At 39.3% G+C, this 20,578-nt stretch overlaps 1 protein-coding gene across 1 annotated transcript; it reads left to right on the forward strand.

Annotated features, from left to right (window-relative positions):
* Positions 1-12,695: 12,695 nt before the first annotated feature.
* On the forward strand, positions 12,696-15,759 carry LOC122020622 (type IV inositol polyphosphate 5-phosphatase 7-like). Its single transcript, XM_042578624.1, has 8 exons — positions 12,696-12,933; positions 13,048-13,152; positions 13,236-13,688; positions 14,368-14,503; positions 14,596-14,789; positions 14,898-15,006; positions 15,105-15,253; positions 15,331-15,759. Exons 1-8 carry the CDS (start codon positions 12,824-12,826, stop codon positions 15,539-15,541), a joined length of 1,467 nt encoding a protein of 488 aa, XP_042434558.1. The 5' UTR covers positions 12,696-12,823; the 3' UTR covers positions 15,542-15,759.
* The last annotated feature ends 4,819 nt before the right edge of the window (positions 15,760-20,578 follow it).

The following is a 20,578-nucleotide window of genomic DNA, read 5'->3' on the forward strand; positions in this document are numbered from 1 at the left end:
TATGGTTGATTAATCAATTTCAGTTGTAAAACCATGGTATCTAACAGCGCGACATCAACAACTCTTATCACTGGGCCATGGTCTAACATGGAAAATCGATATTGGGCTCCCTTTGGGGCCTTGTCCCGTAAATAGGATCTCTCTGGGGTATTTTTTTCCTCACGGCATTCCCATCAAATCATTATTATTTTGTCACAGTCAGCGTACCCGATATTGGGTTCCTTTTGGGGTATTTTTCCCATAAAGGGCTCCTCTGGGGCCTTTCCCTTATGGTATTCTCATTAAATCTTTATCATTATCGTTATCACTTTGTTACAATCAATCCACCCAATATTGGGCTCCCTCTGGGGCCTTTTCCCATAAACGGGCTCCCATTGGGTCATTTTCCCTCACGATATTCTCATTAAGAAATTTTCATTATCAAAAGCATGATTAGGGTTATAGCTTATCAAACCCAAGAAATGGATAAGAGCATAAATGTTAAATCCTCAAATCCGTAGCTACCATGTATTATAAAGTTGTCATAAAACCTAAAATCTTAAACTGTCATGTGTGATACAGTGGTAAAAAACATGATTAATATCATAGCATGCTAACCCTAGTATCCGAATCTAGCATGTACCACAAGGTTATCAACATCCATGATTTAATTCATAGAATCCAAACCTTAAATCTGAAACTATCATGTAGTATAAAGTTATCAATTGTATGATTAAGGTCCAAAAACTCTAATATATACCTACAAGGTTATCAAACATAATTATCTTCAAAACATGTTAAATCCTAAGGATCTGAAAACTTAACATGTAGTCTATAAATGTTATCTTGATAAGATGTAGGAAAAAACATAAACACATACCTAAACCTAGAATTCCGTAATTTACCTCTATCATACTAAGGTATCATAATTAGATATTAGAAGAATATAAACATACACTTAGCATAAGCATGCAAATTCATAATATAAGCTTAAGCATAGATTTAAACATAATCCTGTGCATAAACATAGTGTGAGCATACATAAACATAAGCATGGAAATCAACTAGAGCATCAAGAAACGGTTACTCGTATCCAAAACTAACATATAATCTATAAGCATCATCATGATAAGATATAAGAGGAAACATAAACATCCACCTAAACTTAGATCATATTAAGGTATCATAATAATAATAAAAAAGGTTATCATGACAAGAAGTAGGAAGAAACCTAAACATAACCTAAATATAAGCATGGAATTTCATGGCATAAGCTTAAGCATAGATTTAAACATGAACTTGTGCATAAGCATAGCCCTAAGCTTAAAAAAAAGTCTGAAATTCACACATACGTCTTTTATGGTTAACATGATGTGAAGTGAGAAGAACATAACCATAAACCTAAACCTAATTCGAAATTAACATGTAACCTATAAAATTATCATGGTGAGAGGTAAGGAGAACATAAACATAACCCTAAGCTTAAAATCCGAAGATCCCCTAGAAGTCCAAACCAAAATTTTCACTTAAAATCCAAAGCTATCAACCATGTGAAGAATTTCATGACATAAAACTATCAAAATCGAAACTAACAAACTCACAAAGTTCTCCAAACATGAGTATTTTATGGCCTCCTAAAACTATCAAAACCAAAATACGAGAGAACTAAACATGCATGGATTTAAGGAACCAATAAAAAACATAACATGGGAAGAACATGCCTTCAATCTTTAGCTACTAACTCCCTTCTTCATCTTCCCTTGGAGCTCTAGAACCTGTGGAAGAGCAATGAGGGGGGAGAGCTTCTTAGGGCCGGCCGAATCCTCCAAAACCAAGGTGGAGCTTTTGAAGGTAAAGGTTTTTTTAAGAAAAAGGAAACTTAGGACTTTTTCTCTAATAGGCATATAAAATTTTTTATACTAAGTCATCAATTAGATTATATATATAAAGAAGCCAGAGTAGAAGACTGCTCGAGGAGAAAGCCCGAGTTGGGTTTGGGTAAGTTCAACTCTGGAAGGCCGGAGCATCACCCAAGCAATCGAAGAAGAAGTCAACGATTGGAGAAGGCGCCAAACCACATGGCTGATTGGTCCGGGCGTCTGGACCATCAAGTCCGAGCGCCTAGACCACCAGGGTGCCGAATAGATGCCTCGTCGCAATGGATCACTATTCAGGTCCATGTCAGCAATGGTTCAAGCGCCAGACATGAAAAACTTCTATCTTCCAGCCGTTGTGTGAAGATAGAGTTTGCTTCACTGGAGGCGCCGGGATCACCATCCAAGCGCCCGGAGTCCACCACGTCAGCGACCGATAAACTTAACCAGAGAACTATAAATAGAGCCCTGATTCACTTAGTTTACAAACAACACTTACAGTACTCGAATTTTCTATTTTGTCTAAACTATCAACATCTTGTATAAGGTTTCTCCACCTCCAACTTGTGTTACAGGAGTCTAGTAAACGCGCTTCATTTGCTTTAGATTAGCTACCTCCCCGGTTACAAACCAAGTAACCTTGGTAGTCTCGTACTCTATTTTAAGTATTTCTTTTCTTTATTAAAAGTGTTTGTCTAATCTAAAGTCAAAAGTTGTTAGAAAGGGTACTTTTGTGATTTCAAATAATTCACTCCGTCTTGTCAGTCACACCGGGACCAATAAATATGATATAAATGCATATTGATAGAGAAAGAGAAACAAAAAAAATGTTAATTAGTAATGATAAAATAAAATAAAATTCATTCATATATGTATGAGATTATAATAAGAGATCAAGTCCAATAAGATATAACAATTCATATAGTCGATAATACTTAGTGAAATAAAGACATTGCTATTATTATTTGATCCGGTCTGATCAGGGAATGGGATAACTCCTCGATGTATCCACGATAGAATTCTTTAGGTAGGTCGGATGTGCATCATCTGATGCTCAGGTCATATTTAGGAGAAAAGTTTGGAAAAGAAAGTCTATAGAAGCGAAAGTAGTAAAACACTATCTCCCGGCGTATCTCTTAACGCTATTATCATTTTTTAGTTGGTACTAAATACTATTACCTTATATAGAGGGTGGAAAAGTGACATTCATCTTTAAGTGATGAACTTCTTCCCTCTCTCCCAAAAGGCATCATTTTCTATAACCAACACTTGCTATAACTAAACATTTGATTAGATGTGACCTTGGGTCGGGTGCGAACCCAACTTGATTCAGACTGGACCCGTAACCGAGTCAACAGGCAGATTACCCATCGATCTGGTTCAACGGGCCCAAATCGTAACTGACTTGTCTCTTCGAGCTGGGTCCGAACTGAATCCGACTCGAACTGGACCCATAATCAAGTCAATAAGTCGATTACCCATTAACCTGGTTCAATAGGCTCAAATCGTAACCAACTCATCTCATGACAGATCGATTACGTGTTGAACCTTCAATAAATCGGTGAACCAACAGTTGAATTGCCAATTCATTAAAAAAAAACTAATTTTTAAAGATTTTTAACTATATTTTTTATTTAATAATATTTTAGTAATATTAAAGGTCAAGTTCAATATTAATTAAACTATTTTACCCATCTTTTAAAACTAAAATTTTAATTTATTTACTTTGAGGATTGATCAGCTACCTCAGCTGTCATCCTAGAATCGATTTTATGAATATAAAGGGAGATAAATTTATATATATAATTGGAAGACACATAATAGGGTAAATTTTATGTCATGAGTTCCTATGAGATTTGACCTCTAGCTGTTTCATCAAAAATATCATGCGCCCACTGACTGATTTAAATTTAATCAAATTTGGTTCAGTAATAACTTATCAAATTTAAACCATTTATGATTTGGACCAACATATTGTAGGTGCAACGGAGGCCGGCAAGAGGGGGGTGAATTGATCCTGAAAAATTAAAACTATACCCTCCTCGGAATTCAACTCAAAAATAAAAGCAGTAGTAAAATAATAGCAACTAAATTAAGAAAACAGAAAATAAATCAGAAACAGAATTTAACCTGGTTACAACCAGGAGGGTTGTTAATCCAGGGCGATGAAAGACGCACTAACAAAAATCTCCTTCTCTAAAGGCGGAGAAGCCTTTTACACTTTGGAAGCTCACTAGTTGTTTAGGAATTGATTATAGTATTGATTGCTTGAGTTGTTGTGAATTCCTAGCTCCATGGGCCTTTAAATAGCCTCTGAAAATCTGATCTCGAGGGTCCAAGGCGCCTCCAATGGGTGAGCGGATAAAACTTTATCCGCAGCTCGAAACGGTCATTTTGACCAGGCTTAAGGCGCCTTAAACCTTGTTGAAGGCGCCTCCAAGGTGGAGGCACCTTCAACAAGCTTTAAGGCGCCTCCAAGTTGGAGGCGCCTCCATTACTTGTTGAGGGCGCCTTGAGCTCGGTTTCCAGCCTGATTCTTCCTTTGTTTTGACTTCCGACGCTCCGATCTTTTGGGTGATTGCGGCCAACCGGAATAGGGCTCACCCAAACCCAATTCCCGGCCTTCTCATCGAGCAGCCTTCCTCCCCGGCTTAACGTCCCTCGAACGTCGTGCACGTTCTTCTCGCCCACCGGTGTACTGTTCCGCAGCTCTCTCGTCCTTCAGACACACCGAGCCCGTCGGCTCCCTTCCCGTGTCGTCCTTCTCGCTAGCTGTGTCTTCCGCTCGACTTCCTGCGCTCCTAAGTTCCTGCACACTTAGACACAGGGATCAAACAAAAAGCAAGACCTAACCAACTTGGTTGATCACATCAAAACTACCACGGGGTCTAACAATCTCCCCCTTTTTTATGTGCATCAACCCAAGTTCAAGTTAGGGTTAAAACAGACACAAAAAGTAATTTTAAAGAAAAATTTCTAAACTAGCATATTAAGCATAAGTTTTGCAATAAGAAAAATTGCAACTCAGTGTAGAAAAAAAAATTCTAACTCCCCCTGAACTTGTACTAATCTCTCCCCCTTTGATCATAGCAAAAACGGGGTAAGATTATAACAACAAAAAAAATTCTAAGTTAACTGTATTTTTAGAATTTTCTAAAAATAATTTCTAAGTCAAGAATTAATTTTTTAAAAGAACGTTTGAAAAAAAAACTTTCAAAGCATTATTTAATTCTAGTTTAATATTTTTTTCAGAAAGTTAATTAAATATTTTATTTCAATATTTCAGCTTCCAAGTCGTGGCGAGGCACTAGGCTTTCTTGGTTATTGGAGCAACAACCACTTCCTTAGACAAAGCTTTATAAAGAAATTTAATATTTAATTTTGCTTCTGAGAGCTTTAATTAAATAAATTAATTTAGTACAGATTTCGGAACCCAATAGAGGTTCCTTCCTACTGGATTAATCAGATACTTAGGGGGTATATAATTCTTGGGCACTCTTCTAAGTTGACCTTGATGGTTTCTAATGTACCAATTTAATTTTCCATAAATTCTAATTTTTTATTTTGAAAATTTATTTAAACATGCATCAGATTTCAATTTTTCAATTTCGAATTTTAATTTATCGTTTTCTGATTTTATACTATCGTACATCTCAAGTGGACATGATTTTGCTAATTTCATTTTCAATTCTTTATTTTCTTTTTCTAATTCGAATAAGTCTTTAGAAAGAGATTTAATAAAGCGAAAAGACTGAGTTGGGGTTAGATTGCGTACCTGACTCGGTGAGGCTCCCCCTTCACTGCAGCTTTCCTCTTCTGATGTTCCTCCCCCTTCATCGATACTCATCTCTGAGCTTGACTCTTCTTCCAGCTGATGGTTAGCTATTAGAGCTAACCCCGAGAATTCTTTGACGTCTGATTCGGAGGATGAGTCTGACCAAGAGGCCTTCAGGTTCTTGTGCTTGGAGTATTCTGGTTTCTTGTACTTGGTCTTTGCTTTCTCCTTTTGCTTGCTCTTCAATTTCGGGCAGTCATCCTTGATGTGCCCTTCTTCGTTGCAGTTGTAGCAATGAGTCGTTCTTCTTTTTCTCTCATGCCTTTGCGATCTAAATTTGTTAGATTTAAAAAAATTATTGAAGCGTCTTACCATTAATGCAGCCTTGTTTTCGTCGATCGAGGCTTCAGAGTCAGAACCGTTTGCTCTTGCCTTCAAAGCAATGTTCTGACTTGTCTTTTCTACTCCAATGGGCTCTGCAATTCGAGATTCATGAAGTTCAAAAGTTGAAAATAATTATTTTAGAGTGCTTACCTCGAAGTCCTTAGAGATGTAGTACGCATCTACTAAGGACGCCCATTCTTGAGTTCTCGAGAAGGCGTTGAGCGTGTATCGGATCGAGTCCTGGTTCGTTACTTCTTCTCCAAGGTTGCTTAATTGCGTGATCAGTTCTTTAATCCTCGCTTGGAGTTGCGCTACCTTCTCACCTTGGTTCATCCGGAGGTTCGTCAACTGGGTCTGAAGAATGTCGCGCCTCGCTAGCTTCGCTTCGGAGGTACCTTCGTGAAGCTCCAGGAATTTTTCCCAGAGATCTTTCGCGGAGTCGTAGCTTCCGATCCGATTTACCTCCTGAGGTGGCAGAACGCTGAGCAGGTGGAACTCAGCCTTTCCGTTGGCGATAAAGTCGGCTTGCTCCTTCTTGCTCCACGTGTTTTCTTCTTTATCTTTCAGCGCTGCATATCCGTATTTCATTATTAAAAAAATATCAAATTCAGTTTTAAAAAATGTTAGGATCGATGGTCGCGACTAGAGAGGGGGGTGTGAATAGCCGACCCCAAATTTCTCGTTTCTTCCTACGAATTAGGTTAGCGCAGCGGAAATAATATAATAGAAACGAGAACGAGAAGATCAAACCTTAGACGCAGCGATGTAACGAGGTTCGGAGATGAAACTCCTACTCCTCGGCGTGTCCGTAAGGTAGACGAAGCCTATCAATCCGTCGGTGGATGAGACCCCGGAAAACCGGCTAATAATCACTCCTTCTGGGTGGAGAAACCTCGCCACAATAACTTGCAACATCAATATGGAAATACAAAGAAGAGCAAGAACAAAATACACAATGAATGTACAAATACTCGTTTGCCTTCTCGTCGACTGAAGTCCCGGATGAAGCACCAACTTCACGGACGAATGCCAACAAGCAACTCAGTCAAAGAAGCTCACCCGAAGCTTCGGAGCTCAGCAAAGCTCAAGAGCACAGCTTTCAGAAGAACAGCAGCTCAGTTCAAAGGAGGAAGAAGAAGAGTGAGAGAGAGTCTCCACTGTAGAAGTCCTCAGCCCTTTTATAGCCTACATCCACCTGCGAGAAGAACAGAGGCCAAAGACAGCAGAAGAATCTAGCCGTTGTCTCTCAACGGCTAGGGCCAGACCGATCAGGCATCACCCTGATCGGTCGTGGGGACCGATCAGGCTCTATGCTGATCGGTCCCTGCTGATCGGTCCCCAGACCGATCAGTAAGCTCACAGAGGCACACTGATCGCTTTCTGATCGGTCTCCAGATCGATCAGGAAACCACAGTATCAGTCGATCGGTCTCCAGACCGATCCAGGTCTTGGTTTTTGCCCAAACCAAGTCCAAACCAATATCCGGTCAACCTTGACCTCTTGGTACATCATGCTTAGCATCCGGTCACTCCCTTGACCTGCTAAGACTCCCCACCAAGTGTCTAGTCAATCCCTTTGACCCACTTGGACTTTTCTCTTCGTGTCAAGTATCCGGTCACTCCCTTGACCTACTTGACCTTCTCAATACCAGATGTCCGATCACCCTTGATCCATCTGGATTTTCCCTTGCCCGGCTTCACTCACCAGGACTTTCACCTAGCTTCACTCACTAGGGTTTTCACCTGGCTTCACTCACCAGGATTTCTAATCTGCCCGGCTTCACTCACCAGGACTTTCCAACTGCCTGGCTTCACTCACCAGGACTTTCCCACTGCCTGGCTTCACTCACCAGGACTTTCACCTAGCTTCACTCACTAGGGTTTTCACAACTGCCTGGCTTCACTCACCAGGACTTATCCGTCTGCCTGGCTTCACTCACCAGGACTTTCCACATCCGGTCCAGAGAACGAGCTACCGAGCCCTCTCTGACCACAGTTCGAAGAACGAGCTACCGAGCCCTCTCCGACTTCCATCCGGTCCAGAGAACGAGCTCCCGAGCCCTCTCTGACCATAATCCGGAGAACGAGCTACCGAGCCCTCTCCGACTTCCCATGTGCCAAGCTTCCATACTTGGACTTCTCCGTGCCAAGTCTCCATACTTGGACTTTTCCCGTGCCAAGCTCCCTGCTTAGACTTTTCACCATGCCAAACTCTCTACTTGGACTTTTCCCATGCCAAGCTCCCTGCTTGGACTTTTCACCATGCCAAACTCCCTGCTTGGACTTTTCTCATGCCAAGCTCCCTGCTTGGACTTTTCCCGTGCCAAGCTCCCTGCTTGGACTTTTCCGAGTCAGGTCAACTCACCTCAGGTCAACTCACCTCGGGTCAACCAGGTCAACCTTGACCACGGGTTGCACCCACAATCTCCCAAGCTTGTATCCTTGTAAAACATCAAGGTACAACTTTTCTGTTCACGTCAAACATTGTCAAACATAACTGGTCAAACATCAAAACACAACTCGAGTCAAGTCAACTCGAGTCTGGTCAACCAGGTCAACCTTGACCTAAGGTTGCACCAACAAAAAATACCTCCATTTTTCGCTTCCATGTAGCGAAATCCCCGTCGAACTTTGGAGGATGAATATTTGCTCCGGCCATTGTCTTGATCATTGTGCTTCAGTCAGCGATTAGTCCTTATGAGGCGGTCTGGCTCTGATACCAATTGTAGGTGCAGTGGAGACCGGCAAGAGGGGGGTGAATTGCTCCTGAAAAATTAAAACTATACCCTCCTCGGAATTCAACTCAAAAATAAAAGCAGCAGTAAAATAATAGCAACTAAATTAAGGAAATAGAAAATAAATCAGAAACAGAATTTAACCTGGTTACAACCAAGAGAGTTGTTAATCCAGGGCGATGAAAGACGCACTAACAAAAATCTCCTTCTCTGAAGGCGGAGAAACCTTTTACACTTTGGAAGCTCACTAGTTGCTTAGGAATTACTTACAGTATTGATTGCTTGAGTTGTTGTGAATTCCTAGCTCCAGGGGCCTTTAAATAGCCTCTGAAAATCTGATCTCGAGGGTCCAAGGCGCCTTCAATAGAGGTCCAAGGCGCCTCCAATGGGTGAGCGGATAAAACTTTATCCATAGCTCGAAATGGTCATTTTGACCAGGCTTAAGGCGCCTTAAACCTTGTTGAAGGCGCCTCCAAGGTGGAGGCGCCTTCAACAAGCTTTAAGGCGCCTCCAAGTTGGAGGCGCCTCCATTACTTGTTGAGGGCGCCTTGAGCTCGGTTTCCAGCCTGATTCTTCCTTTGTTTTGACTTCCGACACCCCGATCTTTTGGGTGATTACGGCCAACCGGAATAGAGCTCACCCAAACCCAATTCTCGGCATTCTCATCGAGCAGCCTTCCTCCCTGACTTAACACCCCTCGAACGCCGCGCACGTTCTTCTCGCCCACCGGTGTACTCTTCCGCAGCTCTCTCGTCCTTCGGACGCACAAAGCCCGTCAGCTCTCTTCCCGTGCCGTCCTTCTCGCTAGCTGCGTCTTCCGCTCGACTTCCTGCGCTCCTAAGTTCCTGTACATACATAGGGATCAAATAAAAAGCAGGACCTAATACACTTGGTTGATCATATCAAAACTACCACGGGGTCCAACACATATTCCTTATTTTCACACGTACTTGATGGATCTTATTTGATCCCAATTCAATTTTAAATCAACACTTTCACTTCGTGTTCCATAATTTATTTTATTTATTTATTTATTAAGTATAATATTTGATTAATAGTTAAGAATAAAATAACCATGATTTTTAAAAAAAAAATAGATAATTTTAGTGAACCATATCATATTGTTTAATGATTATATACTAATTTAAAATCCTAGCAACTTCTTTCTAAGATAGATGGAGTCACATTAAGACTCGGCTCCCGTCTCAGATTATAATTGCCACATTCTTCACGGCTGCTAATGACTTGTTATACTTGTTGCATCCTTTGGGATTGCCAACACATAATGGTCGCATCTCTTAGGACTGCTGGGGGTTAACGACCACATTCCTTGAGGTTGTTGTCATGTAACGGTTGTGTCCCTTACTATCACATAACAGCCATGTCCCTTGGGACTGCTAGCATAACGAAGGCATCCTTTGGGACTGCTAGCGAGTAATGACTGAGTTCCTCGGGGTTGCATAATGATATGGATGTGACTTAGATTGAGCTCGCCAGGATTCAGGCATGAGTCGACTAACTTGACCTAAGTCCCATCCCAAATCAGAAAGACTGAGGGTTATGTTGACTAATTCACAAAGTGGCCAACGTCGACCAAGTTATGGACTATGTCCCGTTGTATCGTTATCTGTACCACATCAAAGATAATTCAATGAATAAAAAAAAATTGTAGGTTATAAAATGGATATACAACAACACCTCCAAATTCTCTTATCGCTAAAAAAGTATCATTAATTAATGACAGCAATAAGTGAAGGTGCCCATGCCGCTTGCGTTAGGGGTGTTTAATAAAACAAAGGAAAATGAGCACTTTCTAAAATTTAAAAAATAGGTTAAATATTTTGGCCAATAGCTCTAAAGATCCTCATTAGTAGTGCATGAAAGGAGTCTTATCTTATCAACCTTTTAGATTAGTGGTAAATAGAGGATCACCATGGGCTAAATTTAGTAAGTTTAGTTGTACCTTCTCACTATCTTAGCATATCTTAAACAATGTCCTTTCCTTTTTGGGACATTTGATGAGAGTGATGGGCCATCAAATTGCAAGCAATTAACTAATTTTGATGTCACTTCATTGATTTTGAGTATGACAATTTGTCGTAACTTTCATAGATAACTTATGAAGAAAATATTATAATTCTGTTCAATTCAATTTGATCCAATAATCTTGACCTTCATTTTACACTTTTGACAAGGATCCTACTAAGCGTTTGGTCACTAAGTTAGCGATCGAATTAATATTTCAAGAGAATTTGCTACGGGAGCTCCTCCTTGACTACATGATTATAACTTATTTGGGTAGCAAAATCATCACAATACCTTAATGCATGACTTGAGTGAAGCTGGAACTTCAAACAACTTCATTTGAATAGCCCTTAGATAGTTATTAAAATGCCGAGATATCATCTCCACAATTTGAAGGCTCCTAGATCCTTCCCATGCGGTAAGAATTTCTACGAGCAATCATAGTTAAATCCTCCCAACGATTCTACAAACAACCTTCATCGCTTCATGTAAAATCGTGTAAGGACCTTCGTACAATACCAACTACTCTAAAAAACATGATGTCGTGATAAGAAGCAAGGTGTATTTCACAAGCAATCAAAGTTCAATTCCCACACAAAGTACACTTACAACGATTGAACTACTAGTGAAGCCAAGGTGCCAAGAATCATACGCTTCTAGTGAAATATGGAGCCGGGTCATGTACCCCAAGATTAGTCAGATACACTCTAGATAATATAAAAAAAACAAAAGTGAGGCCCAAGAGAAGAAATCAAAACAAAATTAAGAACAAACAATGAAACTTGCTCATGAGTTACAGAGCACTTTGATCATTAGCACCTTTAAATTAGTGCTAGGTCTTAACTTTTGGTCCAATATTATTATCTTCAAAAGAAAAGCATATCTACTCTTTTCATAAACTGATTTATTTCCCCTGATACTGAAGTGGCTGTGGAGGAGACAACATTCCAAGTGGCGAGGGAAGCAAAACTTTTCTGAAACTTAATTAATCAACTATCTTATTACTTTATTGCTTATAAAATTTGTTACTGGATTTGTGGCAGAGAGCACTTTCTCCCTCAATTCCCCCTCTCTAAATATCATACCTTCTTGTCTTCTGACCACTTCAAATCTGCATTTCAATCATCAAACTCTTTTAGCGCCATAATCCATTTGAGGGAAGATTGTGATATTGCCAAGTTCATTCCTTCAAGTTGGATGCCGGAAACATTGGAGTATGTTAGCAAGGAAGTAAACAACTTGTATCTTTGTTCTGAATCTGAATTTTCTTCTCCCGTTGACCCTGTTCATTCAAGTTAGACACTAGAAACATCGAGTGCATTAGCAAGGAAGTAAACAGCCTGTATCTTCTTCTGAACCAGAATTTTCTTTTCTATAGAAGTGATTTCTTTCTCTTTGATCCTGTTCGATCATCAAGACAACAAATTGCTCAGCTGCATGAGGGCATTCCGCAGCAATGCGAGATAGGAGTTCAAAAAAATGCAAGGTTTTTGTTAGCAACTTGTTTTCTTACAGAACTCTTGAAAGATTCTTTTGGCCTCCATTCTTTGATTTATTTATCTTGGTTGCAGCTCGCATGGTTCAAGTCCCTAAAGAGAAGATGCTTCAGCACAAAAGGTAATGCTCAGGAATTCAATTCAGATAGTGTTGGTATGGGTAAAATGCCTTCCTCATGTCACCATCTCACTTCTGTCACACTGTACCTGTTCTGTTCTTTGTTTCTGCAGAAGAAAATGTCGTGTGAGAGTCCCATTTTTTCTTCTCTATTTGTCACCTACTCTCTTCTCTGCTCAGTGCTCACTGCCAACTACTACATCCTGAAAAAGAAAACGATTATGTTATAAAAAAAACAAAAAGCCAAAACATCAAATGCAAAGCACATAAATCATTGCAGAACAAAATGTTTGTCTTGGTTTGAATTATGTTCTCTTTCCAGGAGATGATGAGAAAAGGACAGGCAGAAATACAAAGACCGAAACAGGTCAAGAGCACCATAACATCAAAGCAATCATCTTCAACTCTTTCAAATCCCTTTCACAGGTTCCTTCAAAAATGTCTTCCTCTTGTGTGTCCTCAGGAAGATTACCTACTAATCTAGATCAAATTCGACAAAGAATGATTGATCTTGATGTGGCTGAAGTCCCTGAGACACTGCATTACAGGTAGGCATGTGAGAAAAAATTATAATTAGAATTAGAATGGGTCCTTGATCTAATTGAGCTGTAGGTTAACTCATCTTCTTCCAAGTCTGAAATGTTATTACTTCTGTGCAATAGGATTTTTGTTGCGACATGGAATGTAGGTGGCAAAAGTCCACCAAGCAATTTGAACCTTGATGATTGGCTCCACAGTTCACCTGCAGCAGATGTATATGTCCTGGGGTATAAAAATATCACCCTTGTGCAAGTATGAGAGCATCAAGATAACATATGAACTTTTTTTTTTTTTTTTGCTTTCTTGTCAGGTTTCAGGAAATTGTACCTCTAAATGCTGGAAATGTGTTAGGAGGAGAAGATAATGCTCCTGCAAAGAAATGGATTGCTCTCATCCGAAGAGCACTCAACGGTCTTACAGGCAATAATAGCAGCAGTAGCAGCTGCCCTAGACAGATGGATGATGAAGATTTTGGAGGCAAGACATGTAGGCAAAAGAATCTACTCCATCGTCATTCATTTCATACCTTGAGCCATAGCCTAAGGCACGAGGGGGACGCCTTGGTTTCACTGCCAAGGCTCGACTGTCGGCATAGTGTCTGCGACAACAGGGTGAGTGATTGCAACGCTAATTGTAGATCCTCTAATGATGAGAATGTGAATGGAGATCATTCGCATAAGCCAAGAACATGCTGCTCAACAATGTCCTATGGCTATGGAGCTTCTTCATCCACAGGTGACATAGATAGACCAGGGCACTCAAGGTAATTATGAAGAACTTAGATTCCATCTATAGTTTAATTTGATTCCCAATTTAGCTCCTACAATAATGTTATCAATTTAATTAAGATTCTAGACTCAATTTAGACATTCTAAAACTGCAAAAATATTTAAGAATATTTATATTCTTGGGCATTTTCATGCAAAAAGTTCAAAAATGTTTATATTGGTTTTTGGGGAAAAAAACGTAATCCAAAATCTAATTCATAATTAAAAACAAGAAAATGAACTAAGAAGTTAAAACAAGAATTCATAAGCTAAAATGATGTTATGATAAAACATTATATGCTAACCTTTTTTCAGTTGAAAATAAGCTACAGGCCCTCAATGTTGACAAAATAGCTATAATTCCAGCATTTGGTAATGAGCAATTTGGTCTCAGAAAATTTAGGTAGAAGACAATTTCTCATGGCAATGCTGTTTGTTAAATTCTCATTTACACCAAGTTAGCCAGCTAGTAGCTATAAGCTTTTCTAGTTATATTCTGCATTTTAATATATATATATATATATATATATTTGTTCAACTTCTGTTCCTATTCCAGATACTTTGTAACTAGCTATGAGCTTTTCCAGTTATATTCTGCACTTTCAAATAAAAATAAGTGAATTTTAATAATTATTTTAAAAACCCTACTTTTTCTATATTCTGTTCCTATTCCAGATACATCTTAGTGGCAAGCAAGCAAATGGTGGGCATATTTCTCACCCTTTGGGTGAGAGGGGACATAAGACACATTATCAGGAACTTGAAGGTCTCTTGTGTTGGTAGAGGATTAATGGGTTACCTTGGGAACAAGGTAAGACTAATTGATTCACTGTTCACATTTCGTTCATCAATTCCTACTCCAAATCTCATCACCGGAAAAAATTTCAACTTGCTTCTTTCCAGGGTTCTATATCCATGAGCATGTCATTGCACCAAACAAGTTTCTGCTTCATCTGCAGCCACCTGGCGTCTGGGGAAAAGGAGGGAGATAAGTTGAGGCGGAACCTTGATGTGATGGAGACCTTGAGGAAGACCAAGTTTTCCCGAGTTCGTGGGTTTGGGGATCAGACTACACCGGAGAGGATTCTGGAGCATGAGTGAGTGATCCCTGCATCATTTAGAACAGTTCAGAAGAAAATCATATGCTCATTGGTACACCACAAGAAGTTTACTCACAAATTTTTCTGTCTTATCCTTCTAAATAGTCGAATAATTTGGCTAGGAGACTTGAATTACCGCATTGCACTCTCATATCTTGCTGCCGAGGGTCTTGTTGAGAGGAGGAACTGGAAGGCATTGCTGGAGAAGGATCAGGTAGTTGCTTAGATATTGTTTGCAGTTGCAATCTGACTGACAATTCCTTTCTCATTTGGAAACTTGAATCCTTTTCTTCTCACCTCCCTCTGAACCAGCTTCAGATTGAGCAACAATCTGGTTGTGTCTTCCAAGGGTGGAATGAAGGAAGAATCCATTTCCCTCCCACGTACAAATACTGCAATAACTCAGATCAGTACATCGGCAACAACTCAAACCTTAAAGAGAAGCGTCGAACACCTGCATGGTTTTATTTGCAACTAAGTAATTCCTATGTTACTTCATTGAACATGTCATGTACATTAATTTTTTCACTATTGCTAGGTGTGACAGGATCTTGTGGTATGGAAGAGGCCTGAAACAACACTTGTATATGTGCGGCAAGTTCCAATTCTCTGATCATAGATCAGTTTTTAGCCTTTTTACAGCAGAAGTTGAGTCAATGAGTCACAGAAGATTACAGACCAAGAGCGGCTCTAGCTCCCAAGTGGTCACAAAGAGCTTGGCTTCCTTTAAAAATTGTAATCATTCATAAGTTTGAATTCATTGACAGGAGATGACCCAAACCACAAGGAGAAGCATCAAACACCCACATGGTTTTACATACAACTTCTAAATTAGGGTCATTTCGCCAAACATGTGGAACTCAGTTCTTTTTTCCCATCCATATGCCATAGAAGGTAGAAATTTCCTTTTATATTGCAAGCACTTTTGCAAAGTTCTGATCATTGTTACAATTACATATATCATGAATCATGAGAGATTGTTAGAACTATATATTTCCAGTGTGACTATCTTGATATTCTAATGTCTGTTGAAAAAATGTGCTTTTTGTGAGTGAATAAAGTATTTTTGCCCAACTATTTCTCTAAAAGTCAGACCAAAATTGAATACTCCACTGAAACACAGTAGTGCTATGAAAAGAATTAGTTCCTCTTCTGTCATCCCTTCTACTTCTCATCATGTTTGCCTTTGTTACTCTTCATACATCCTTTAATTTCTAGGAAATTCTCAAGTTTGACATGTTCAACCATAATTTATATTGATCTCAAAATTTAACTAGGCAAACTGTTCATGCATCCAGGCATTCCAGACTATTCGGGTAGGGCAGCTGTCCAATAGAGAGATTTGGGCAATTAGGAAAGGTTGGGCAGTTAATCTGGGCAGTTCAGGTGACCAGGCAAGCTGCCTGGGTGTGCCATTCAAGTGCTCCAAGCTGCTGGGCAGTCAAGAGGGCAGGTGGTTTGGACAGTCATGCGAACGGCCCAGGCAAGCCACCAAAGAAGCTATCCTTACACTAACAAAGCAAGTTATTACGTATTTATTTCCGTTCTAGAGTTTTCTAAAACAATTGAGATCAAAATTTTCTGTTAATGGTGAAAAGACAACCACAGACATTGTTCTCAACAAAGTGAAATTATGGGAAACTACACAAATAAGGGGTATGTTCCTTGATACAGCAATCTTTCTTGCAAAATTCTATAAAGCTTTAAAGAAGCAAGTAAAAAAGTCACTTGTTGTTGGTGAGAAGGTTGGATTATTGGGCTATCTGAATTCCATCCATTGTGACTTAGTAATCTTAGATTGTAAGTAGAATATGGCGACACAATGAAGAGGCAGTGGCAATGAGTCAGAAAGACTGTAATTCATTCAAATGCGGTTCCATTGGCAATCTAAGATTTTAACTAACAATAACAAAAAGGTTTAAAGAGAAATTACTGTTTGATAGGAGAAAGGTTAACATAGCTTACCATGGGGGATGGCTGTAACGGAGACTAGAGCAGGGGTTAACACTCACCACAATCCACTGATCCATCCCATATGAAGCACTGTCCACCTTGGAGATATTTGGATCATAAAAAGTTCAAAAGAAGGCACAGAACATCAAGCAGTCCTTTGAATCCAGATATTGCACTAGAGCACTAGTCAAGGACCTAACCACAAGCTTAAACACCTAAATGATTAATATAGATAAAAAATTATGAAAGCCTAGTTTTGATGTCTAACTGGCAATTGTAACTAAAGTTAAACAATAATCACTAAATTAATAGTGAAAAGGCAGTCCGAGCAAGCTGGACAGTTTGGGCAAGCATCCTAATTGACAAAACACAAGAAAATATACTGTCATCCATTTATTTGGTACAATAAACCAGGATATAAGACATATGATCTTTTAGAATATATATATATATATATATATATTAAATGATGGCCCTGTCTGCTGCTGAGTCCAAATAGTTCTTCCATTGTCATGCAGCACAGTTGATACGCTGATATATAGTAATTTGTTCGTCCAAACCACATTTTCATTTGATAAATCTTGTTGACAGAGAAAGAAGTAATCATTTCACTAAAGATAAACAATTATCACCAAAATTAATAGTGAAAAGGCAGTCCGAGCAAGCTGGACAGTTTGGGCAAGCATCCTAATTGACCACACACAAGAAAATAAACTGTCATCCATTTATTTGCTACAATAAACGAGGATATAAGACATGATCTTTTAGAAAAATAAAATAAATATTAAATGATGGCCCTGTCTGCTGCTGAGTCCAAATAGTTCTTCCAATGTCATGCAGCACAGTTGATACGTTGATATATGGTAATCTGTTCGTCCAAACCACATTTTCACTTGATATATCTTGTTGACAGAGAAAGAAGTAATCATTTCATCCCAATCAGCTTTTCATCTGATGCACCTTGGTGAAGACAGAAGCCTTGGCCTTTGAAATGATATTAAGCAAGTTTCTTGATGATAAATAAGGAGCTTGGCAATCAAGTTGGTTGTTATGGGGCGTTTGGTTCATAAGAATAACTATTTATTTTTTCCTATGTTTGATTGAAAAATAAATAAACTAAAAAAAGTAATCCTTATGGGATGATGCTCCTTCATTATCCTTCATAGTTATCCTTTACACAGTTACAGTAAATGCATATTACTACTCTATTTCCTTCTCCAGGCAAGCCAAGCTGGAAAGGCAGGCTGACGGAGAGACAAATGGGCAGGAGGGTTCAAGCAAGCCAGTAGGTCTTTCTTGTTGGTCAATTGCATCATTGATATAGGCCTGCATTTACTTGAGCAACTTGTGGAAAATAAAACAGTGCACTATGCAAAGATATTGTTATTGTGTTGGAGAATTAAAGGATGGACATCCTTGTGTAGATTGGGTAGTTTGGACAAGCAAATGATTGGAGCAAGCCAAGAAACTAATATTACACAGATCAAACATGTTGGTTATTAGTTATTACATAATTGTTCTTATTGTTGATTCAGCTAAAACAAGTGAGATTAAATTTCTATAACTGTGAAAAAAGAACAAGAAAACAATTGTCTCAATAGAGCTAATTATCTAAACCTGCCAAAAGGGTATGTGCCATGCTAGAGTAGTTCTGTAAATGTTTAACAAAAAAGAAAATTTCAGTAAAAATTCGATGCTACTGCCAGGGAAGGTTGCCATATTACTTTTTAGGTTTTCTGAGTTCTACCTAATATGGCACTTAACAATCTTCAAGCAAGGCATCTTTCCAGTAAGTGCTCTGTCCTTCATGATGACTCCTTCGTCTAAAGTCTGTTTCTTTAACTTGGCAGATAAGCTCCATCTCTCGGAGGTTGTTGATGATGTTGCGGCTTGCCGTTCATTCGATGTCGGCCATATGGGATCTTTTTTCGTGTTCCTCTGGGTGGAGGATGCTCGTTCGTCCTGAGTTGACCAACTCTGCGTATTGTTCCAGGAGAGGATAAGGCCCGTTAGGTGATGGGATGCCTTCATATTGGGCTTTGCCTGGATTTGTAATAGTGCTTCTTCTATCTGGATTAGTAGAAGAAGATCCTTCTCCGTCGGAGTCCATGGTCCTGTAATATGACAAACCAATCGAGAGAGAGCGTCAGCAAGTAGGTTATCTTTACCTTCAATGTGCTGGAATTGAACATCAATGCCAAGTCCTGTGATGTAGTCTGTAAAGGATAACCATCTGACCCTTGATGGGTTGTTTTGTGCTATTTTATTGAAGAAGCTTATAATCGCTTCGCAATCAGTCCGTATAATTAACTCAGGCTTATCCAGATAATATATTTTGAAACTATCCATGCTATTCATTACAGCGTGGATTTCAGCATCAATTGTGAACTTGATTGGGTTGTATTTGCCACTTGCGTAAGCACATATCTTCTCTTTTGTTTTAGGATCATACCTGTGAGGTTTCCACTTACATACGCCTCCCCATCCTTCCATGCATCCATCAGTTTCTAATATGATATAGCATTCTTCTAGTGGAATTGCAAGGTCAGGTAGGTCAGTAATCATCTTCTTAATTTTATGAACTAAGGCCCAATCGTGGGAGTTCATCTTTCTTTCACCATTTGGGCTGGTCTTTGAATATAATGGGCCTAGTAATCTACCGAGGTTAGGTATATCACTTCGACAATAGTTAAGGAGACCTAACCAGGAACGAAGGCCCTTTGTATTTGTCAACTCTTGATCTTTGAAATTTGCTATCTTTGAAATAATGTGGGCTTGAAGCTTTATTGTTGATGGCCCAATAACAGCACCTAGGAACTCAATTGTAGGGCTGCCAATTTTCATCTTTGTAGGGCTCAGAATGAGCCCATTCTTCTTACAGATTGATAACATCTCCTTTAAATGCCCCTTGTGTTCTTCTTCTGTTTTGGAAAACACAAGAATATCATCAATGTACACTGCAATAAATTTTTCCGTACCTTTAAAGCACTCATCCATCTTGCGCTGGAATATAGCAAGGGCATTCTTTAAACCGAATGGCATAACCAGTCATTCGTATAAGCCATCAGGTACCCAGAATGTTGTCCATTCAATAGACTCAGGTTCCATTGCTACTTGGTGGAAGCCGGATTTAAGATCAAATTTTGAATAAATATTGCTTCCTCCTATACGTTTGATAATTGTGTTGATCCCCGGAAGGCTGTATTGGTCTTTATGAGTATTGTCATTCAGTCTTTTGTAGTTGAATACCATTCGCTCCTTGCCCTTAACTTCTCGTTTGGTCATGGGGTCAACTGTTGTGCCAGAATGAACAATTATTGCTGTGGTTCGGTGATGACTCTGGCTTGGTCGTATTACCTTGAGATCCAAGAGGGCTTAAACATGTCTTTTGAAGGCGTCTTGCATTTTGGGGGTTACGTGCTTCAGTGGCCTGTCTTCTATTGTTAGGTCCGGAATTTTTATGACAATTTTGCATTTGATTTGATTTTTCTCCCGGTAGCATATAGGATTATTGCCGATGTACCCCGTATTTGATAATTCCTTTATAATGCCTTCTATTCTGGTCCCAGTCTGCCAGGTGCAAACTTGCTCCTTTATCTAGTAATATTCTTCTTCCTCTAAGTCTAGTTCTTCAATGGTGGCTGCTGCAGAAACAGTTTGATGAGTTTTGATGGTAGTAATATTCTTGTAGAAAGTTACCTCATCTCCTTCAATTCTGATGCCACCATATAGGGATCGGATGAAATTACATCCTATGATCATAGTAATGTTACCACCGATTGATAGAGGAAATGCATATGTGTATGGTATCCTGAAAGTGTGTTCTCCAATTC

This window comes from Zingiber officinale, chromosome 9A, assembly GCF_018446385.1.
Source record: "Zingiber officinale cultivar Zhangliang chromosome 9A, Zo_v1.1, whole genome shotgun sequence".
In the NCBI taxonomy this organism is placed as follows: domain Eukaryota; kingdom Viridiplantae; phylum Streptophyta; class Magnoliopsida; order Zingiberales; family Zingiberaceae; genus Zingiber; species Zingiber officinale.